The 24,354-nt window shown below is 40.0% G+C and overlaps 1 protein-coding gene across 2 annotated transcripts in view; it reads left to right on the forward strand.

The window, feature by feature from the left end:
- The window catches only part of BBS4 (Bardet-Biedl syndrome 4), a 46,290-nt gene that overhangs the window by 13,120 nt on the left and 8,816 nt on the right, over window positions 1-24,354 (forward strand). For both annotated transcript variants that reach the window (XM_068555063.1, XM_068555057.1), the window contains exons 3-8: window positions 11,721-11,794; window positions 13,784-13,847; window positions 15,382-15,493; window positions 16,474-16,546; window positions 21,721-21,774; window positions 23,526-23,653. In XM_068555063.1, the coding sequence (XP_068411164.1) occupies window positions 11,721-11,794; window positions 13,784-13,847; window positions 15,382-15,493; window positions 16,474-16,546; window positions 21,721-21,774; window positions 23,526-23,653 (505 nt within the window). The remainder of the gene's footprint in view (window positions 1-11,720; window positions 11,795-13,783; window positions 13,848-15,381; window positions 15,494-16,473; window positions 16,547-21,720; window positions 21,775-23,525; window positions 23,654-24,354) is intronic.

Here is a 24,354-nt window from a genome sequence, read left to right on the forward strand (position 1 = left end):
AGGAATAGAATTTCTTCAGTTGTTAACCTATGAAGTCTTAGGAGGGTTTGCATCAAGTTGTCAGTGACTATACTGGATGTTCTTCCATGTCTAAAGGACTGGATGTCCTAGCTACTTGCCAGGCATTGGAAAATACCTGAACTTTTTGTTTAGCAGGAGAGACCATCTGTTTTATAATTTATTCATTTATTATTTGCTAGATGAGGAAACCATGGAAGGGGCGTGACTTGCCCAGGGTCCTGTGTGTTGCTCTTGTTTGCATACCTGAGCACCAGGCTATATGCCCTTTTGCAGCATGTGTTTTCCTGTTGTATGCTAAGAGTTTTAAAGTTGATTTTGTCAATAAACTGTTTATTTGGGACATTTCAGTTACACTTTGAAATTATACAAGTTGTTGGAAATTATTAACTTTCAGGAATATACTTTCAAAGAGTTTTTTTAGGAAAACACTGTAAAGAGCAGTGCATGTACCATTTAGATTATTTGTGAAATTTGGATGAATTCTGCCAATGTCTAACATCATCGCTAATAATTTAAACACCATTTCTGGACATGAGAATCATCTCGCTGTGGTATCTGTCATTTCATTTCATCACAAGAGTGATTTGGCTAGTCTGGTGGCGGGGCTTGTGGGTATTGTAATCATCTCTCCAGTGTTCTTTCCATAATTCCTCCAGGGTCAAACCCTGTGGTTCATTTGACTCCCAGTCCAGGAGAGTTGTAATTAGTATACACCAATCAAGAATTGGCCCATGCCCAATTCAGGCTAATGAGATAAAAAATGCCAGATGTTCCCTGGGGGTACAAAATTGTTCCTGATTGAGAACCACTGCTGTGGTTAAGTAGTATGATACTTTAAAGTAGAAGGTAGGAAGTTGGTAAGTTTAATGTGAGGAATTCACACAGAAGTTGGATTAGCAGGCAGAGAGACTTTATTTGAACAAGCAGCAGCCGTGGCATTTTGACTGAGAAGTTCTGAGTCTAGATTTGGATGTTGTCCCCCATCCTGCCCCCTTCCCTCCTCAGCTTGAGAGACCCATATCCTAGCTTGACTCTAGTCTTGAGGGTAGTGAGTACCAGCTGTGGAAGGGATAAACAACTTTCTATTTGGGATTTTTGTCCAAATATATTAGGACTTTTTCAAGAACAAGCAACTTATTTGGAATTGTTTATCAGAACTACTTGATGCTTCTGAGAAAATAATATCCTACACGGGGCTACTTAAGTCCTCTTCATTTTTCCTCATGGTATGACCTCAGATAACTTTCTTCTGGCTTTCAGTTGAGGACCTTATCCATAATTGAGGTGAGTTAATTGATTTACTTCATGGGCATATTTCCTTCTTTAAAGGAGTCTTCATTGAAGACCTTATCCATTTTGGGGTGGCTATATAGCCCAGAATGAGTTTTATCTACAACCTGAGACGGTATTTACTATGTGATAAACTTGATCTCAGCTTGTGGTTTGTTTTCAGAGTATTTTTTTTTAATTAATTAATTTATTTATTTTTGTTGGGTCTTCATTGCTGTGCGTGGGCTTTCTCTAGTGGCAGAGAGCAGGGGCTACTCTTTGCTGCAGTGCGCAGGCTTCTCATTGCGGTGGCTTCTCTTGTTGCGGAGCACGGGCTCTAGGCATGTGGGCTTCAGTAGTTGTGGCACGCGGCGTCAGTAGTTGTGGCTCGCGAGCTCTAGAGCGCAGGCTCAGTAGTTGTGGCGCACAGGCTTAGTTTCTCCGCGGCATGTGGGATCTTCCTGGACCAGGGCTCGAACCAGTGTCCCCTGTATTGGCAGGCGGATTCTTAACCACTGTGCCACCAGGGAAGTCCCCAGAGTATTTTTTAATAGAAGATTCTTTTTTAAATTGTGGCAAAATATACATAAAATTTACTTCTTTAACCATTTAAAAGTACAATTCAGTGGCATTAATTACGTTCACCATGTTGTGCAACCATCACCACTATCTATTTACAAAACTTTTTCAGCACCCCAAACAAATTCTGTACCCATTAAATAATAACTCCCCATTTCCCCTCCCCTCTAGCCCCTGGTTACCTCTATTCTGCTTTCTGTCTCTATGAATTTGCCTATTCTGGATATTTCATATATGCAGAATCATACAATATTTATCCTTTTGTGTCTGACTTATTTCACTTAGCATATTATTTTCAAGGTTTATCTGTGTTATAGAATGTTAGACAGAATTTCATTCCTTTTTAAGGCTGAATAATATTCCATTGTATGTATATGCAGTACATATTTTGTGTACCCGTTCATCTGTTGATGGAAATATGGGTTGTTTCAGCCTTTTGGCTATTGTCAACATCACTGCTATGGACATTGGTGTATAAATACCTGTTTGAGTACCTGCTTTCTTTTTTTTTTTTTATCGGACTTCAGCTTTTTATTGAATATGTTACAAAAGAGATTTAGTCAAAAAGCTCATGTTGTCATTGGACTCCTCATGTTCTTCTTTCTTTGCCTTCCACTTTCTTCTTAGCTGGAGAACAGTGGTAGAGGCGGTGGGACCTCCTGCTGGGGCAGGTCCACCAGCCTCTACATTGCAGATGAGGCTTCCCAGGTTGGTGATGGCCAGAGCCTTTGCAAACAAGCCTTGCCAGAAGGGTTCAGCATTTACATTGGCTGCTTTAATGAGAACATTGATCTATCCTCTGTGACTGTCACCTATTGTAGTGCAGAATGAGGCCAAGTAGATGAAGGTGAAAGTGCTCAGCTGGCGGCTGCCAGGCTCGGTGCTATTCAGGGCCTCACCGCAATGTGACCTTAGCTTCCTTGGAAGCATCTTAGCAGCAACTACTGTAGAAAGAGGCTCTCTGCTTTCAGCTCTTTTGGGTGTACACTCAGAAGTGGAATTGCTGGTTCATGTGGTAATTCTGTTTTTTTTTTTTTTTTTTTTTTTTTTTTGAGGAACAGTGTTAACTTTTAATTTAAATAAAAAAATTAAATTTAACTTTTATTTTTTCCCCAATGCTAGTAAAATCTACAAATCTTAAGTGCCCAACTTTTGAATTTTGATAACTATATGTACTTATGTAATCATCACTCAGGTCGAGTTAACCATTTTTATCACCCAGAAAGTTTCCTCACAGTCAATCCTTCCTTCATTTCTGTCCTAGAGGGAACCATTGTTCTGATTTCTGTCCCTGAAAGTTAATTTTGTCTGTGCTTGAACTTCCTGCCGTGAAGTCATACAGTATGTACTATTTAGCTTTTGGCATCTTTTACTCAGCATAATGTTTATGAGATTCATCCATGTTGAGATATATATATATCAGTAGTTCTTTTATTTTTTGAAAGTGCTGTCTAGTATTCTGTTGTAAGACTATACCACAATTTGTTTATCCGTTTTCCTGTTGATGAACATTTGTGTTGTTTCCAGTTTTTGAAAGTTATGTAAAAGCTTCTATGAACATTTATACATCTTTTTGTGGGTGTGGGGCATGTGTTTCCATTTTTGTAAGATAAGTACCTAGAGAGTGGCATTTCTGGGTCATATGTAAAGTGTATGTTTTAACTTTATAAGAGATTGCAAAACTGTTTTCCAGAGTGGTTGTACTATTTTACTCTCCCACCAGCAATTATGAGAGTTCTGCTTGCTGTAAATTCAAACCAGCATTTGATGCTGTCCATCTTTTTCATATTAGACATGATGGTGGGTATGTTGTAGTATCTTATTGTGACTTTAATTTGCATTATCCTGATGACTAGTGTTGTGGAACACCTTTTCATGTACTTATTGGTCACTCATTTCTTTTGTGAAGGAAACGTTTAAGTCTTTTGCTTATTTTTAAATTGGATTGTTTGTTTTCTTATTATTGATTTGTAAGAATTCTTTAATATATTTGGGGTCCAAGCCCTTTGCCTATTATATGTATTGTGAATTTTGTCTCCACCCCTCAGCCTATGTCTTATCTTTTCACTTCCTTAATGTATCTTTTGATGATCAGAAGTTTTAATTTTGATAGAAGGCTGATTTATTAATTTTTTTCCTTTATGGTTAATGCCTTTTGTGTCTTGTCTAGGAAGTCTTGACCCTTACCCGCAGACTGAGTTGTATGTCTCCCCCTCCTCTTCTGCATTGGTATTGCAGAAATTAAATTTAAAAAAAAAATAAATTTATTTATTTATTTTTGGCTGTGTTGGGTCTTCGTTGCAGCGAGCTTGGTCTACTCTTCATTGCGGTGCACGGGCTTGTCATTGCTGTGGCTTCTCTTGTTGTGGAGCACGGGCTCTAGGCACGCGGGGTTCAGTAGTTGTGGCACGCGGGCTCAGTAGTTGTGGCTTGCGGGCTCTAGAGCGCAGGCTCAGTAGTTGTGGCGCACGGGCTTAGTTTCTCCGCGGCATGTGGGATCTTCCTGGACCAGGGCTCAAACCCGTATCCCCTACTTTGGCAGGCAGATTCTTAACCACTGCTCCACCAGGGAAGTCCCGCAGAAATTAATTTTTTTGGTTGAGGCGGTGTTTAGTTTGATTCTTGACACTTTTTTTTTTTTAAACATCTTTATTGAAGTATAATTGCCTTACAATGGTGTGTTAGCTTCTGCTTTATAACAAAGTGAATCAGTTATACACATACAATATGTTCCCATATCTCTACCCTCTTGCATCTCCCTCCCTCCCACCCTCCCCATCCCACCCCTCTAGGTGGTCACAAAGCACCGAGCTGATCTCCCTGTGCTATGCGGCTGCTTCCCACTAGCTATCTATTTTACATTTGGTAGTGTATATATGTCCATGACACTCTCTTACCCTGTCACATCTCACCCCACCCCCTCCCCATATCCTCAAGTCCATTCTCTAGTAGGTCTGTGTCTTTATTCCCGACTTGACACTTTTTTATTGACATATACCATACATATGGAAAAGTGCATAAATTATAATTGTACAGCTCAGTAGATTTTTACGAAGTGAACATATTCAGGTACTAACGATCCTGATTAAGTTATAGAACATCATCAGCATCCCAGAGGCCTCCGTCATGCCCCCTACCAGTCATTAACCGCTCCTCTCAAAGGTGGTTACTTGTATCTAACGTCTACCATGTAGATCAGTTTTGCCTGCTTTTCAACTTAATATAAATGGATGGAATAATTCAGTATGTACTTTGCAATATCTGGCTTCTTTGCTCAAAATTATCTTTGTGGTATTCATCTATATTGTTGCATGTAGTAGTGGCTGTTTTTTTTCATTATAATCTAGTATTATCAATACATTGTGGGGTGATACTCCAGTTTGTTCATTTTACTCTGAATGAACATTTGGGATACTTTAATTTTGAGGTGTTATACATAATGCCACCATGAAGTATCAATATATGTTTTTTGGGTACACATGCATCTAGGAGCAGGATTGCTGGGTCACTGGAAAGGATGTACTTAGATTCAGTAGATATAAGCAGACAGTTTCCAAATATGTTTAATATAATCCCCTTTGTGTACATGTACACGTGTATATTTGCCCATATGCTTATATAGGCATAGAAATTCCTTAGAAAATACTAACTGTTCACCTCTAGTGAGGAGGAGGAATGGAGAGAGTCTTTAATACTCTCTGTGTCCTTTCAGCTTTGTCTTACCATAAGTATGTATTAAAAAAAAAAAAAACCCAACCAATTTTTTCAAAAATTTGAAAATCTTGCTACCTTAATGTGTTAAAAGTCCTGTTCTGCTTTTTTTTTTCATAAATTTATTTATTTTATTTATTTATTTTTGGCTGCATTGGGTGTTGGTTGCTGCCCGTGGACTTTCTCTAGTTGCAGCAAGCGGGGGCTACTCTTCATTGAGGCGCGAGGGCTTCTCATCGCGGTGGCTCCCCTTGTTGCAGAGCACAGGCTGTAGGCACGCGGGCTTCGGTAGTTGTGGCTTGTGGGCTCTAGAGCGCAGGCTCAGTAGTTGTGGTGCACGGGCTTAGTTTCTCTGCGGCATGTGGGATCTTCCCGGACCAGGTCTCGAACCTGTGTCCCCTGCATTGGCAGGCGGATTCTTAACCGCTGAGCCACCAGGGAAGCCCTGCTTTTTTTTAATAATAGAAAAACTTTAAAATCATTACTAATTTTGTATTGCTAAGTTATGTCTAGTTGATAGCCCAGACACTTATATTTTAAAATTAGAAAGTCATTTACAATTGGGGCAGAAACTTGGTATAGTTTAACGAGTAACTTTGGGGACCTGGGCTATAGTCCTGCCTTTTCCATTAATTAGTTGTTGAGTATGGGCAAATCACTTAACCTCTGGAGTCTTAATTTCCTCATCTGTAATGTTGGAATAGTCCCTGAATTGCATGACTCACTAGCCTCATGGGAACATTCAGTGTTATAATAGGGGAGAAAACACTTTGATATAGATATATATCAAATACATATATATATAAATTACATATCAATATTATATAATTATAGATATAAGTAAATCATATAAATATATAAAAATATCATATATAAATACACATGGGGGATACACACACCCATGCACCCCTAAGAAGGATAAAATATAATTAAGTTTTGATTTGAGAAAGTAAAATAAAATAATCTAGGGTATGTAGTAAAACCATAATTGATCTTTTTATATGACCTTTTCCTTTCTTCCTCATCCCATTTTAAGCTCATGAGAAGCAAACAAGTTGGATAGGTAGCAGTTTAATATTTTTTTAAAAAGTTATCGTCTAACGTGGATCCTTGGGTGACTACTGATTCAGTCCAGTTTCCTCCTCCTCCTCCATCATCATCTATGTTCCTGAGCAGAGTTGGTATTTCTGCTGATCCTGGGCCTGTTTGCCCTCAGATCCATTCCTCACCCTTCCCTTCTCTGCTGAGTATTGTGAGCAGCTGACCCTTGTGGGCTTCATTCCTTCCCAGGCTCTGGTGTCAGCAGTTTCTGGCTGGGTTAGCAAGTGAGAGGAACTGGCAAGAGATTAGAGGGTAAGAAGTAGGAGAAGCCAGGGCTTTCCCCTCTTTGTCTGCTTTGGAAAGTTGGAGGAGTGGGGTGGTTTCTGGAAGCGTCTCTTTTGTTGCTTCTGCCAGTCAGGCCATTCTGCTTTCAGCTTCCTCCTGGTAACTTCAGCCTTGGATACTGGTAGCAATACATTCCCTTCCTTTTTCCTTCAGCCTAGAGGTGGTAGTGACTTGTTCCCATGCTAACCTCTGATTTGCATCACTGTTCCCTGTTGGGCCTCTCATTTCTTCCCTCACCTGTTCACTGCATTGAAGTCCTTCTTTTCTAAATCCTCAAGTGGTTTCTGGGTTTCCTTGTTAGGCCCTGTCTGATACAGAGCTCAAATTGATACTAATAAAAATGTCTTCCATTTACATTCTTTTCAAGATTTGTTATATCTTTTGATGTCTCAAATAATATATTGAGGTAGAAAAGTGTTATAATTCCTATTATAACATGAGGAAATTAACATTTTATTGAATGATCACTTTCAGATTTTTCATAATTTTCCAGTGAAAATTATAGGCATGAAAATGGAGGCCCAGAGACTTAAGTAACTTGCTCTAAGTCCCATAGAAGTCTGGTACTGAATCAAGATTGGACTTCTACATATAAAAATTTGATGTGTTGCCTGTATTCTGGTCCTGGAAGAGATCCTTTACCAAAGAAGAGTTCATTTACAATGTACTTACAAAAGCCTTAGTCATTTTAGAAAATTTTTCAACTAAAAGTTCAAAGCACAATAATTTTCTGCTCAGCATTCATATATCCAGGATGCTGTTCACTACCATTAATCAGTTTTATGTAAAGTTTTGAGTTTTGGTTATTTCTATGAGAATTTCGCACCTAGGGCAAATTACAGGGAAGAAGAATTCTTGTGATGTCATGTTTGTTCAGTTATGGAATTAAGATATGTCTTGTGCATCCTTAGAGGAGGAAAGAAAGAGATGTCACAAAAGAGTGGAATGGGGGCAGGAGAAGAGAAGGGCAAGGGAATATTGTTGCCAGGTTGCCAGCCTTCTGCCCCCACTGCCTTGGTGATGACTGAAAGGCTTTACCTTGTCTTTATCTCATCAGCTGGCCACCTGACTTCCATGGTAATACAGACTCCTACTAAAGTGTAACATGGGAGATGACCACCTTGCTCTGCTGTAAACAAGAGGGGCTCTACTTTGCACTTACATGCCTATCTTTTTCAGAGGACCTTTCAAATAGGTAATTCTCATAATACTTGTGAAAGCATATAAGAACCAGTATCCCTGTTTGTAGGGGGAATTGGAGTGAGCAATGATTTGGAATACAAGAAATTCACCTTACACATTTACAGGTAAAATTCTAACTGTAAATTCAGAATTCATAGGGATTTCTGTGGTATCCAGAATTTCCTCATTTTTGAAAATGACTAATAATAATGATGATAAAAATAACAGCAACAACAGTTAACACTTTTTTAGGGGTTAGCATGTACCAGACAGTACTTGAACCTCTTTATATGTGTTGTCATTCAATCTTCACATCTCTGTAGGCTATTTCATCCCCTGACTCTCCTATTTAAATGTGAGAAGCATATAACTAATAACGGAGATTTTATTATCATCTATCCCTTCTGCCAGCACTCTCCGAACCCGCACCCCCCACCCCTGCCCCGATTATAAGCTCCCTGAAAGCTTATAACCAGTTTTGTTTGCTCTTGTATCCCCAGTGCCTGGCATGTGGTTGGTACTCAGTGAATATTTATTGAATGAATGAATGAGTCTCTATTTTATAGATGAGGAAACTGTAAATTTCCCAAGACTACACAGTTAATAGGACAGTTATGGGGCACTGAAATGATTTATAAAGTCTTTGATGAGCCTAAAGTTCTTTTAGCTTTTAGACAAACTGTATCGTCAGGAGTGTGAAATGACTGTTAGGCACTTGAATTTGATGGTGCTTTCCCTTCTTCTCATCCCTAGTACTCCATTTCATGAGTCTCTGGGCCCTTGAGGTACCTTACAAATTGAACATTTTTTTCCTCCATTCTTCACCCATGGAACACAAAAAATGCCTCGTCTTTTATTGTAAGATTGTAATAATAGGCAAGACTCAAATTTGCATTTTATAAATTTTCTTTTAGGTTGTGGAAGCAATGATACTTAGTGATATTGTAAACTCAAAGGATTCAGTTGTCTCCTTCCCTTTACAGCAGGGGTCCCCAACCCTTGGGCCATGGACTGGTAGCGGTCCGTGGCCCCTTAGGAACTGGGCCTCGCAGCAGGAGGTGAGCCGTGGGCGAGCGAGCGAAGCTTCACCTGTATTTACAGCCGCTCCCCATCACTTGCATTACCACCTGAGCTCCGCCTCCTGTCAGATCAGCAGCAGCATTAGATTCTCATAGAAGCGGGAACCGCACTGTGAACTGCACATGCAAGGGATCTAGGTTGCGTGCTCCTTAGGAGAATCTGATGCCTGATGATGATCTGAGGTGGAGCTGAGGCGGTGATGCCAGCGCTGGGGAGTGGCTGCAAATACAGATTATCATTAGCAGAGAGGTTTGACTGCACAGAGACCATAATAAATCAATTGCTTGCAGACTCATATTAAAACCCTATCAATCAGTGAGTGGCAAGTGAAAACAAGCTCAGGACTCCCACTGATTTCTGCATTATGCCGAGTTGTATGATTATTTCATTATGTATTACAATGTAGTAATAGTAGAAATGAAGTGCACAATAAACGTAATGTGCTTGAATCATCCCGAAACCACCCCCGCACCCCATCCCCCTGGTCCCTGGAAAAATTGTCTTGCATGAAACTGGTCCCTGGTGCCAGAAAGGTTGGGGACTGCTGCTTTAGAGGGTAGGTAACATTGAGGTAGGCCATACAATTGAGACTTGATCCAAGATTACATGCACACCCACTCACATCCGTCTTATTGTTTGTCTTTTTTTTTAAATACTTATTTAGTTATTTAATTTTGGCTGTGCTGGGTTTTAGTTGCGACACGTGGAATCTTCTTTGCAGCATGCAGGATCTTTTAGTTGTGGTATGTGGGATCTTTAGTTGCAGCATGCGGACTTCTTAGTTGCAGCATGTGGACTTCTTAGTTGCAGCATGTGGACTCTTAGTTGAGGCATGCATGCAGGATCTAGTTCCCTGACCAGGGATCGAACCTGGGCCCCCCTGCATTGGGAGCGTGGAGTCTTGCCCATTGGACCACCAGGGGAAGTCCCTCACATCCATCTTTAAGCTTGGTGATTTGTGTGGTCTTTAGTAGGAAATTTAATTCTGGAAGTGGTTAGTTAGGCAGAACATGAATGGCTAATATCTGATGATTGTTGGGGCTTGGGGGAAGAGAAGGAAGGAGACAAAAGTCATTGAAGAATCTCACATAGGCCCTTGCTGACTAGAAGAAGGGTGGTCTCAGTCAGAGAATGTGGGTAATCAGAAGATGAAGAGTTAGTTGCTTAACATTTTATCTTTTTTTTCTTTCTTTCGGTATATAAAATCATATCCATACTTTCTGTCATAATTTCACTTCACAGATTCTGTTGCTGTTCCCTGTTCTTGGGAAAGAGTAAGCAGCATTCTTAATTTTTGTGTTCCTGCAATGTTAATTCTGGGTCATAGTAAGCTTTTTTTCCTTCCCGTCATACTATGGACATATAAGTCTTGGGTTTTCCGTTGATATATCGCCTAAGGTTCTGGAACAGAGTGATTACAAATGATTACAAATCGTTTCCCTTTCTTCCCCTGCTATACCCTTTCTTTTACATTTTTAAAAATCAGGGAGTACCCTGGTGGTCCAGTGGTTAAGACTCCACGCTGCCACTGCAGGGGGTGCGGGGTTCCATCCCTGGTCGGGGACTAAGATCCAACGTGCTGCGTGGTGTGGCCAACAAAAACAACAAAAAGAAAATGATCATTAAAACGGAACAAAACAGGGATTACCTCAAACATGTATTAAAATGCATAAAAAAATACAAACACCTGTGAACTTACAGGCCAGATTTAATAAATAAATACACTTAGCCATGTATACTCTAGAGCTTTTAATTTTTTTGATAAATAAAGCATTTAACAGTTGAAATCTCCTTTTTATTGCTTCCTAATTCTACTCTTCCCTCTTCCTTCCTTGAGGTCACCACTGTTCTGAGGTTGGTGTGAATACTTGTCCTCCTTTTTACCATAGAAAAATAATTTCTTAATGAATTTTTTCCTGTATTTTAATTGAGTTCAAAGGGATAGTAACTCAGGGTTTCTGTATCATGAATCAGTGGCTCAAATATTTTTCTTCTTGTTGACTTCTCATTCCTGGGCAACAGTATAATGTTTCACATTTGAGCTATTGCTAAGACTGTGTTTAGCTATTTTTGGTCCTCTGATCTATCAGATGTGATATTAACTATAGTATGTATATTTTGTTAGTAACACTCCTGAAATATCCTTTGGAAAGTCATCTTATTCACGTTCTAAAACCAGGGAGAGAGAGAGCGAGGAAAAGAGGGAAAGAATGATTCTGTTTTTCTCTTCAGGCAAGTTATCAGTTGAGAAACTGACATTATAAACAACCAAAACTGAACAGAAGTATATATTCAATGTGTAATAGTAGGACAAGTATCTCTTAATTTAATAATCCACACATTTTTGATGCACTGCATTCTTATGGTCAGCAGCATGAAGAATTTAACATGATATTACAGTATGCTTGTGGTTAGTTGAGGACAATGCTCAAGGAGAGAACCTAACAATGACTGTGTTGTTTGTTTTGTCAAAATATGATACCCTGCTCCAGAGTTTCCTATTTTGGAGAAGCAGAACTGGTTGATACATCTCCACTATATCCGGAAGGATTATGAAGCATGCAAGGTGAGAGGCCAATGATAGAGAACATGAGAGGCAGGCTTTGGTTAGGCAACTAACTGTGTCTGTCACTCAGAGTTTGTGTGACAGTTTAGCTCTCACTAAAAATGTATGAAATCTTATTTCTCTGCATTTTGTGTATTGGTTAGCTTTTGCTATGATAATGCTGCTTAAGAAACAACCTCAAAATGTCAGTGGCCTCTAACAACAGATACTTATTATTCATGGGCCTTCAGATTGGCTGTAGGTTGGCTGGGTTTGACCACAGCCTGTGGGTCAGGTTCAAGTGTGCTCCTTGTGTCTTCTCATTTCAAGACCAGGCTGAAGGAGCAGCCACTCTCTGGGACTTGTTGGTCTCATGGTGGAGAGCAGATGTTCAATATGGCATAGTATTTAACTGTTTGATCTCTGGATAGGTGAAAAATGGTATTTCATTGAGTTTTATAATTCTCTTATTATGGTGAGCTTGGTCCTTTATATATTTTAAAACCATTTGTATTTTCTCTAAACTGTATCTTTGGTAACTTACTATATACGTTACAACTTGCTGGCAGAGAATAGTATCATCATGCAAAATATATCCCTGGCATTCTCGTTTTTTGGCATTCGGAGCTTTGTAATGCTTTTAAGGTTGTAGTTTTTATACCTGTGACATTTGTACCTATGACAATGTAAAGAACTAGCAATGTTCCAGTATGGATCTTGAAAGATTTTTTTTTCATCTGTGATTTTCTCCTTTTCTTATTTACCTTTTCCTTTATTGACCACTTTCTCTGTTTCCTTTTTTTTGGCTTCTCTTCTTTTGCTTTTTTCTTAAGAGTTGGGGCTATTTCTAGGTTCTGTCCTTGACTCCTTTCTCTGCTCATTCCACACGCTTCTTCCTGATCTTAGAGATGCGTACTGAATGCTTCCCAGGCATTTCAAATTCATCTTTTCTGTAGCTGAATTTATCTTCTTCTTTCCAAACTTATTCCTTCTCCTGTTCCCTGCCTTGGGGATAGGTACCATCATTCACCCAGCTGTCTGTGTCAGAATCCTCTGACCCACTTTCCCTAATATAATATAGATAATCATCAAGTTCTGGAGATCCTTCTCTTACTATCTCAAGACATTGTCCACTTGCCCCCCCACCCCACGCCTTAGTTAATCCCTGTCATTTTTATTTAAATTAACCACAAGAGTTCTTATGCCAACATTGCCCCTAATCTTGCCTCCTTTCCATCTATTTCCACAATATTCCAAAAATGGAGCAAATAGAATCTGGTTACTTCCCACTTAAAATTTATCACGATTTTCCCATTGCTCTCAACCTTTTTTAGCATGGCATTTGAAGCCCTTCTCTCTCTGACTCTCTGGGCCACCTCAGCTTTTCCTCCATCCCTTGCTAACATAGGATTTGAAACGGTTTAGCCTGGAAAAGCCTTCCCTGATTCTCCAGGTTAGAATCAGGTGATTGCCCTCTGAGCTGTATAGCTCCCTGGTTTTAGCCCATCATAGGACAAAGGTAGAGCCTGTACTTTGCTCATCAGAGAGCTCCTAGCGTCTATAATGGTGCACGGAAATCTTTTCATAGTTTTCTTAGCCTGCCTAGTTAGAGTGTAGATAGGAGTTGGTGAACTTTTTCTGTAAGGGGCCAGATGGTAAATATTTTAGGCTTTGCAGGCCACAGATAGTCTCTGTCTCATATACTTCATCTTCTCTTATTTTTTAATAACCCTTTAAAAATAAAAAAACCACTCTTAGCTTGAGACCTGTACAAAAATAGGCTATGTGGGTTGGATTTGGCCTGTGGGCTGTACTTTGCTGACCCCTGTTCTAGAATAAGCAATCATAACAAGAGTTGAAATTTTTTTAAGAATCCGAATGAACTACTTTATTAGTCATCATTAATATCGTAGATTTCTTACATGTACTCCTTGTCCATGTTTACCTTTTCTTAAAAACATTTGAAGACACTTAACCACTACTCAGAAGTATTGTTTCTTTCTTTTTCAGGATGTTATCAAAGAACAGCTTCAGGAGACTCAGGGGTTATGTGAATATGCTATCTATGTCCAAGGTAAGACATATATTTCTTCTCTTCTTGCCAGAGAAGTGCACACTCTGCCTATGTTCTGGAAAAAGAGCAAACAACTTACGAAATACTTAAATTCAAGTAAATGTTCCACAAATCTCTTATTTAGTATTACTGTTTTTTGAAATCAGAACATGATTATTGTGCTGGATTTGACCTCAGAAATGACTAGTTCTCTTTAAAAAACTTGCTACTATCCTTCACCCCTATTCTAGTTTCCGGCTAGTGTTTTTCAGAACAGTTGTTAGGGTCCCTGCCTCATGCAGCAGTTTCAGGTCCAGAAGAAGCTTTTGGAAGGGTTCCTTGTAGTCAAGCTAAAAGAGATGAGGAAAAGCTTGAGGATTTTTTGTAAGGTGAGTCAGGATGAAGGGAAGAAGCCTAGAGGTATACAGGATAAAACAGAGAATAAATGAAATTCATCAGAAATCAAGTATAGGAACCACTGATTGGAATTTTACTCTGTAGTGCCCAAAGTAGCATCCTTAGTTTTCCCAGGAACTATCTTTTTGACTCTTTGATGTAAATGAATGGTTTTGTTTACCACTCATTGCATTTGTAGTCTTCAAATTAATATATAATTTTCTGACATAATTGGTAAGATATTGACATATCTAGGATATCATGGCAAATAATGCTTTTTTTAAAATAAATTATTTATTTGTTTTTATTTTTGGCTATATTGGGTCGTTGTTGCTGTGTGCCGGCTTTCTCTAGTTGTGGCGAGCAGGGGCTACTCTTCGTTGTGGTGCGCGGGCTTCAGTAGTTGTGGCGCGTGGGCTCAGTAGTTGTGGCTTGCAGGCTCTTGAGCGCAGGCTCAGTAGTTGTGGCGCATGGGCTTAGTTGCTCCGCGGCGGTATGTGGGATCTTCCCGGGCCAAGGCTCGAACCCGTGTCCCCTGCATTGGCAGGTAGATTCTTAACTACTGCACCACCAGGGAAGCCCAAATAATGCTCTTTTATTCCCAATATCACAAGTTCCAGACTTACAGTGCCTGATAGTAGTTAAGCATGTAAATTCTTCTGAAAAATGATTGATTCTGATTGGTTGCTATACTGAAAACCAAGTCTGAAATATTACTGCATTCTTTGCCAGCATCTCCTTGTTGGACTTGAGTTAATTGATTGCACTTGCCCCATTTGAGTGTACTCTCTGAAAACTATCAGGTGGATGTTGGAATTATCATGATAAATAGAGCATCTGATGAGGAGCTATAAGAATGTTCTTATAGTGAAGAGTTTGTGGGATAATTTACAAGGTACCCGATTATCTGCGTGGTGGAAGCTGGGAGTGGAGGAATAGGTAGATTCCAGATACCTTAAAAAAAAGGTTTTAGCTCATCATCAACTTTGCTGCTTGTTTCAATCCATCTGAAGTCATATCTGATTGTATTAGAGACACAATTATCCAAAGAATTTCTTTGATATGATTTCCTACCTCCTTCTTCTCCAATTTTTCAGATGTCAGGCTCCATTCTTCCTAGAACATGATTTTATTTTCTGTGTTTTCTCTTTCTTGGCAGCATTGATATTTCGCCTGGAAGGAAATATCCAAGAATCCCTAGAACTCTTTCAGACGTGTGCTGTTCTCAGCCCTCAGTCTGCTGATAACCTCAAGCAGGTGGCCAGATCTTTGTGAGTATTGGCAGCCTGGAGGCCCTAGGGCACTGACAGAGAACAACGTAAAGTGCATTCTCAGGCTGGAGCTGCTTCTGGCAGCCGGATACATAAGAGGGAGGGTTGCTTAATGGGTATAATAGATTCACTTTGAAGAGTGTGGATTAATTTTGAAATTTGAGAAAATGAGATAACTAGTATAAAGGAACTGAGTATTTCAAACACTGTATATTCTAGTTTGATGGGGGACCACTGATAATGTTTCTCTTATAAATAGGAACATTTTGTGCCTCAAGTACCCTAATCGTATTGGCAGCCCATGGAATTTTTCTCACCTACTGTTCCAACACTTAGCATAATACTGGATACACAGTAGGTTTTTAATAAGTGTTGGTTGAGTGAATGCCCTGAAGGTTCCTGGATGCAGGCAACCTCCATTATCTTTATAAGCTGTTAAGTACTAACAGCTTTACTACTCCAGAGTAGTAAAGTGTTCTGTGGAATTCCCACTCTCACTTTCTTACCTACGTTGTCATTCATAACGTGCACTGTCTTTGCATAGAGGCTGATCTTCCCGTGTGTCTCCAGAATGATGATCCAGTATCAAGGAAAGAGACTTAGTTTGGGAGAGAAGGGCCTGTCCCTAATAGATCATGATGAAAAATTGTGGCAGTTTTTGTTTAACATGGTAATTAGTTTGGCTTGTTTCTTTTTTGGTCTACATTTGTAGTACATTGTAGAAAATAAATTACAGAAGACTTTGACTAAAATTGGTGTAGAATGGGCCCAAGGCCTTGGAACCAATTCTGTCCCTACCAAGAGAGCTTCTGCTGTTGGTGTACAGCAGCCTCACTGGCTAAACCAGCACAGCCAGCTTACAGGGAAGAGGCTTCCCGAATTCTCTGCTGGCTGGAACATGAGTCAGATGTGGGACTAGTGGGGTTGTAGTCTTGTAAAAGCTTTGCATTAATAATCACAGAAAATGGTTTCTTCCCCAGATTTCTTTTGGGAAAACATAAAGCTGCCACTGAAGTATACAATGAAGCAGCTAAACTTAACCAGAAAGATTGGGTAAGTAGGGAACTTTGTTATTAGTGACATGCTAATGGTTCCATTTATCATATGGCTATCTTTTGTTATTATTACTGAATTCTTACATGCCAAAACTGTCTTTATTTTATCCTCACACTTGATCGATGATTTGGCTGGGTATAAGATCAAAAATCATGTTTCCTCATAACTCAGCAGACATTGCTGCCTGGTTTTCTGGCTGTCAGTGTTGTTGATGAGCAGTCTGTTACCAGTCTGATTCTTGTTGATAACCCCACTTTCCTCTCTAGAAGCTTTGAGGATTTTCTATCATTGGAGTTCTGAAATGTCAGTAATAGTTGTCTAGATGTGTTTCTTTTCTCTTTTATCCCCCTTATCTGTGGACATTCAGTTGGCTCTTTCACTTTGAAGACCCTTGCCTTTCTTTGGATCAGCAAGGTTTTTTTTTTTTTGAGTAGTTCTTTGATTATTTTTTCCTCTCTATTGTCTCTTTGTATCAGTTAGGGATTGTGTGTAACTGCAGCAAAACATTGTATTAAACATTGGCTTTATAAATTAGGAGTTTATTTTTTTCTTATGAAACAAGAAATCCAGGTAAGTAGTTGCCAACGTTGATTTGGTGGGCCAACGATGTCAATGCTGAGGCTTTTTCTTCATGGTTACAAGATGGCTGCTGCAGCTCTAACATCACATCATCATTCTAGGTAGGGAGAAAGAGGAAGCAACAAAGAGAAAAGGACATAACCTTCATCAAGAAAGTATAATTTTCCTAGAAGTCCCCAACAGACTTTCACTTACATCACACCAACTACCCCTTTTGTAAGGAAGTTTGGGAAATATATTGTCACTCTAAACAAAATTAGGGTTCTGTTGGTAAGGTAAACAGAGAGAATGAATGTTAGGTAAATAACTAGCAGGATTTGCCACACTGTTTTCTACTCTATCAGACGTGTTCTGTACCTGTTCTACTTGTCTCCTAACTTGCTTCTCATATTTTCTACCTCCTTGTCTTTGCTGTACATTCAGAGACATTGCCTCAGTCTTATCTTCCAGATCATCACTTCTGTTTTTAGCTATATTCACATTCTGTTATTTAGCCTACCTGTTCAATATTTTTTATTTCAGTGATTATATCTTTAATTTCTAAGAACTTTTGTCTTTTCTTGCAGTAGCCTCTCCATGTCTCTGACCCTTTGAAGTTCTATTCTGCTTTCCACAATTATCTTTTTCTTCCTCTGTTTTGGTTCTTCTTTTTCATGCTATTGGTTTTTTCAAACTATCTGATGATTCTTAGAAAGACATATCTAAGAGTGAAGGATTAGATTGATTAGTAGAAAGAGCTAGCATGGGTTTTCCCTGCAGTTCTTATGGCACTATCATTATTACTTTTAAAAAATATTTATTTATTCATTTGGTTGCACTGGGTCTTAGTTGCGGCAGGCGGGCTCCTTAGTTGCAGCTCGCCAGCTCCTTAGTTGCGGCACGTGGCCTCCTTAGTTGTGGCATGTGAACTCTTAGTTGCGGCATGCACATGATATCTAGTTCCCTGACCAGGGATCAAACCCCAGCCCCCTGCATTGGGAGTGTGGGGTCTTAACCACTGTGTCACCAGCGAAGTCCCACAGCACTATTATTTTTGTCAGTCACTTTTCTTCTGCAGGTCTAAAGACTGAGATGTTTAAGTCTTTTTGCCATTGAGTATTTTATAGCCAAAGGCCAAAGTAAAGCTACAGATAAAGGAAAATTGAGTTGCTGTTTCATTCACTTAGTCCTTCTTTCAACAAATGAACGTCTATGTGCCAGGCACTGGGCTGCAGATGCAAAGATGGATTGGTGGTTTATGGGACAATCAACTAGAATAGGAAATACAGGAAGGAAGAGGAGCAAGTTTTGGGAGAGGGTGATGATAACAAATCAGAGTTAAGTCCTGTCTTCTAGAAGATTATGGACATGATGAATTGTACCTTCTGGTAGGATATCTAAATTGAGATGTATCCAATACATGGCCCGATATAGAAATCTGAAACTCAAGTGTTCTGGGCTAGAGATACACATTTTGGAGTCAACAACTTAAAAGGTGATAATTAATACCATGAAATTGGATGGGCTCACTGTGCAGTGAGCTGAGGATGGAGTCCTGGAAAAAACAGTTTGAAGGGCTGAGCTGAAGAGAAAATGAGCCCATAGATGGAGACAGAGAGGAAGTGAGACAGGAGAGCTCAGGGACAGGACAGGGGGAATGGAGAATGTCTTTCAATTTGTCCAGTTGGTTGAAAGAGCTCATTTGGTATTACTGACTCACCTGGGATAACCAGTCCATTGGTGCCAGTAGAGGTGGTCATTCCCCAAACAGCCACTCTCTGCCCTACATGCTTCATGAGTGCCTGTGGCCGGCAGCAAACCTTGTAGCCCTACTTCCTTCGACTCATCAGGGTATTCCACAGTCTGGCTGCAGCAGGGGAATAGTAATTCCTCCCGCCATGATCTCATTTGACTTGTGGAACAGCTGTTAAGTAGGGAGAATTTCCCGTATTGATAGATGAGGAAGCTGAGGCTTTGGGAGATGGAGTGACTTGCTGAAGGGCACACAGTGAGGTAGTGGCAGAACCAGAGCCAGAATTCAGGCCTAGAATCTAGGATTCCTCACTTTAGGCCTGTGATCTTTCCACTGTACCAGTTGCCCTTGCAGGATGTCTGCTGCATCTTCTCACCCCATGAAAGACAGGATTTAACTCTGATTTGTTCTAGTTTCCTTTTCAAATTTCACAAATTTTCTTGGTTGTCAGTTTGTTTAAGGCATATTGCTACTGCTTTCTCAAATAATATCTATGAGAAATGATTTAAAAAGGTTACGGGTTAGTTACCTTCCAGTACATTTAAAGGACCAGTAGGGCTACATTTCCCCTCTCCAGCTCCCTGTGTATATTCTTATAGGGTGATGAAGTGGAAGGTATACAAGTTTTATTTAAAAAAAAAATTTTTTTTGGCCGAGCTGGGTCTTCGTTGCTGCCTGTGGGCTTTCTCTAGTTGCGGCGAGTGGGGGCTACTCTTTGTTGCGGTGCGTGGGCTTCTCATTGCAGTGGCTTCTTTTGTTGTGGAGCTCGGGCTCTAGGCGTGCAGGTTTCAGTAATTGCAGCATGTGGGCTCAGTAGTTGCGGCACGCAGGCTTCAGTAGTTGTGGCACATGGGCTCAGTAGTTGTGGCTTGTGGGCTCTAGAACACGGGCTCAGTGGTTGTGGCACAAGGGCTTAGCTGCCCTGCGGCATGTGGGATCTTTCCGGACTAGGGATCGAACCCCTGTCCCCTGCATTGGCAGGCGGATTCTTAACCACTGGACCACCAGGGAAGTCTGGTATACAAGTTTTAGAGACAGGCCTGAGTTCAAATCCCAGTGCTTTTGCATTGTGTGGAAATTATTTGGATTATGATTTTTTAAAATAAATTTATGTATGTATGCATGTATGCATGCATGCATGCTGCGCTGGGTCTTAGTTGCGGCATGTGGGATCTTCGTTGCGGCGTGCGGACTCTTAGTTGCAGCATGCATGTGGGATCTAGTTCCCTGACCAGGGATCGAACCTTGGCCCTCTGCATTGGGAGTGCCAAGTCTTACCCACTGGACCACCAGGGAAGTCCCTGGATTGTGATTTAAGAAAAAAAAATTTTTTTTGTAATGTGAGACATTCATCAGAAATTTGAACATGATTCAGTATCAGCAGTTACTAATTTTTTTTCAAGTATGATAATGGTATTGTGGGTAGCTTAAAAAAAAAAGAGATCTTATCCTTTAGAAATACATACTGAAATATTTGTGGATAAAATGTGATACTATCTGGTATTTGCTTACAAAAGTAGTGGGAGAGATGGGGGGTATGGATTGGATTATTGTTGGAGCAGGATGATGAGTACATGGTGATTCTGTCTACATTTATATATGGTTGAAATTCTTTAAGATTTAGAACTAAGAAAAAAACATCCCAGTGCTGATACTTTTTGTCGTAAGTTAGGCAAACTGCTTAACTTCTCTGAGCTTCCATTTCTTACCTCTGAAATCAGAATTGTTATACTTATGTTGCAGATTTGCTGGGAAAATTAAAGTAATGTATATGAAAAACATCTGGCATAGAATCACTGATTGCTATTTTGTTGTTGTTATGTTAGGGAACTTGGAAAACATTAAACCGGTTGTTGTCTCTGAGCTGTGTAAGGTTCATGTTTCTTCCGAGAGGGACACTTCTGGGTCTGAATGTGCTTCTCCACCTCCCCACTACTAACAAGATGGTCCTTACTGTTTCCCAGGAGCAGTCTTCTCACCCTTGCATTTTCCTTTCTCTAAAGCTGCCTTAAATAAAGGGAGGTTTAATATAAGGGAGTTGGGGAGATTTTACAGAACACAAGGTCAGGAAATACAGATTGGTCTTGCAGTGAACTAGAACTGGAAAGATGTCAGCAACCAAGGTAGCTTCTCTGCATTTCTGCTTGATTTATTTTCTTTCTGTAGATCAGAGGTTGGCAAATTTTTTTTTGTAAAGGGCAGGTTAGTAAATATTTTAAGCTTTGTGGATTTATACAGTCTTTGTTGCAACTACTTGACTCTGAAGTTCTAGTGTGAAAGAACTGTAGACGATACATAACAAGCGGTCGTGACTGTGTTCCAGTACAACTTGATTTGCAGAAAAAGGCAGAGGATGGATTTGGCCCGTGGGCCAGAGTTTGCTGACCTGTGCTATAGTCTTCTGAAGATCGGCTCCAATTACATCTACGTATTCCATCCTAGTGGCCTCCGGATGGCGCTGTCAGTCCCCAAGTCCATCCCGCCTAGTGAATTCCTAGATTCCTAGGAAAAGGACTCTGACTGACACACTTACACCTCCTTAGGGTTGGAGCAGGGGCTGTGGTAGTCTCTTCTGAGAAGAGGGGACAAAGGGTTTGTTCAATGAGCAGCTCTTAGAGGAAAAAAGGTGTAGGAATGGGCTGGGCATGCACCCCAAGGTACTAAATAGACCCAGGAAGATCACTGGTTTATTCTGCTTTTATCTCTTATAATCTGTTTAAGATTCAAGTAAAAAATTAACCATAGTGCATGTTTTAAAGTTTAAATTTTGCCAAGCAGTAATAATCTCTAGACGCCTGTTGTTTCACTCTAATAGTTACTGTGGAACTTAGTAAGTTGTTTTCCTTTCTTTCGTGTGTAGGAGATCTGTCATAACCTAGGAGTTTGCTACATTTACCTGAAACAGTTGGACAAGGTAATTTACAGAAATGGTGCTGGTGGCTGAGCGGCTGGCTGGGGATTTCACTGAGGGTACACTTGTTACAGCGGCGCCATTGCTCATTTTGTATTATTCCTGCTGCTTGCCGAGATTTTTAGAAGTAAAAATTGAAACTGCCATATACATTTATCCCCATTTTTATTCTCGTTTGTCACTATTCATCTGTTTGTTTTTTTTTCCTGCTTTTAACAAGAAAGTGACAAATTCTAGAAATATTATTAGGGAATGGCAATCTAATTGCTTTCTTCCTCTCTTCTTATTTTCCACCCCCTAGTTTAATTTTCCAGAACGGAAACACAAGTGTTCAATAAAACTTAGATATCAAAAAGTGGACCTGTAAGTCTTAAAAGTGTAATTATGACCATGTGAGCTATCTTATGCTCCAGTGGCAACTGATTTTAGTTCTTAAGGTCATTGGAAATGAATTTTTAATCTTAAATAGATTTGATTTCTGAGTTTCAGTTTTTAAGGTTATTTTCCATGTGAGATTTTTATGTTTCATTTTTATATTTCATTGTGATTAGGCTGTAGTGCCTAAGGCTCTTACATCAGATAAAACATTTGCGCTTACCCTGTTACTCAGATAAGGGAAAAAATGTATATCTTAATTGAGGGATAGACCAAATTATAGAAACTCTAAAAGTTAATGATAGTGGGGCTGGGTAGAGTTTCCTTCATAAAGCTCCCACTTTAGTGATTATGAAGTTTTATTCTCCTTTTTCCAGTGCTGGCAGGACTGAGAATCTGAATAAGTTGATACCCATTTGACAGTGTTTAATATATATCAATTTGTAAATTGATGCAACCTAATCAATCCCTCAGGGGTGTGCAAAAAAAAACTGTACATCAGCAGTTGAGGTATGAGAATAACTTTTGCTCCTGTGAGATATATAAAAATAAATAATACCTATATCTGTGTAAATAAAATATACATATTTAGTGGGTCCCTTAGGTTTTCTGGGCAGATCTAGATCTTCAGTGTTACATACTTGGTTAGGAGCTTTCTCTCTTCAGAGGATATTTCAAGTAAGTACATATCTATTCATAGGATTATTCTGAGCCCAGGGAGAGGTGGAATTGGTTTTTGGTCAGACCTGTATGGAGGAGAAGCATTATATTTAGATTTTACTATAAAGCCTACAGGCTAAGCAAATACAGTACCTGGCATTTATAGAAATACTTGTTGAATCAGTGAAGGACTAAACAAAGCCCTTTTCATCATCTACGAGGACATAAGCTCTTGCGTTAGCTCTGGTGTACTAGTACCTAGAGCAACAGGCACTCGATGAATACATGTTGAATGAATAAATGAGGATTCATTCATTCATCAAAATATTGGTGAGGAAAATGAGGTCCACCCTGGGGAAGGGTGTGCAGTTGGTCAGCGGTGCAGCTGGGGTTGAGTTTGGGGCAGACCATGATATCCCTTTTAACTTATGAAATATGAGTCATGGGTGTGAATATCAAAAAAGCAGAAAACACTCAAGAAGTTTAATCATCTGTACAAGCTTCCCAAGTGGCTCTAGAGGCAGACACTCCATGTTGCCAGCTGTCCTATGAGCAAGCACGGTTTGGGTATGTTTTAGTTTTTTGGGTAGTGGGGCATTTGCTGAAATGTGATATTCCTACATGAGTATAGCAGGAGCTCTGTCTTTACATTAGCCATACAAGGTCATTGTCCTTTCACGGTAGTGATCTGGTTCTCTTTACTCTGTCAATCTTGTTAGGCACAAGACCAGTTGCACAATGCCCTACATCTGAACAGGCATGATCTGACTTACATAATGCTGGGCAAGATCCACTTGCTGGAGGGAGACTTGGACAAGGCCATCGAAATCTACAAGAAAGCAGTGGAGTAAGTGTGTCTGTTCCTTTAGAGCAGTGAGAAACTAAAACAAAAATGGGAGCAGACATGAGCTCCCAAGTCTAAGAGAGAACACGTGTGACTGGTTACACATTGTGAGTTGAAGGAGCCAGAGTAACTGTTAAGCTAAGGTTTAGAGCTCCCGATTGCTTAAATAAGGAAGACAGACCTGTTTCTTTCTCACACATCAGTGTGGCTGGTCTAGCCTAGCTGGCCAGCTTTGCTCCACAAGATCAGTCTGGGATCCAGGTTCCTCCCATGTTCCTTCCTCATCATTCCTTAGGTTGTTGCCTTCACCTGCATGGCTGCAGCTGACTTACTGTAGCATCTGTGCTCCAGGCTGTGGTCGGGGGAGGTGGTATAGGAAGCTAAGTACTGAATAAATAGGAAGTTGCACACATCATTCCTGCTGACATTCTGTGGTTCGAAATTAGTGAGGTGGCCACATCTAGCTGCAAGGGAGGTGGGCAGATGTGCCTAGGAGGAAGGAGAGAGCAGATTTTGGAGTCAGCTGGCAGTCTGCCACTGTGGTTTTAAACTTTATAAAAGGTGTTGTGTCTCAGGATATTAGGGAGAGAAATCTCCTGATTGAGTAATAAAGATCTGGCCTCATTAGCCTGAGACCAATATCATGCTTTTGAAAAATATCATTAGGGTTAGCCAAATCCCCCTTGAAAACGTAACTGACTGGC

Source organism: Eschrichtius robustus, chromosome 1 (assembly GCF_028021215.1).
Source record: "Eschrichtius robustus isolate mEscRob2 chromosome 1, mEscRob2.pri, whole genome shotgun sequence".
Lineage (NCBI taxonomy): Eukaryota > Metazoa > Chordata > Mammalia > Artiodactyla > Eschrichtiidae > Eschrichtius > Eschrichtius robustus.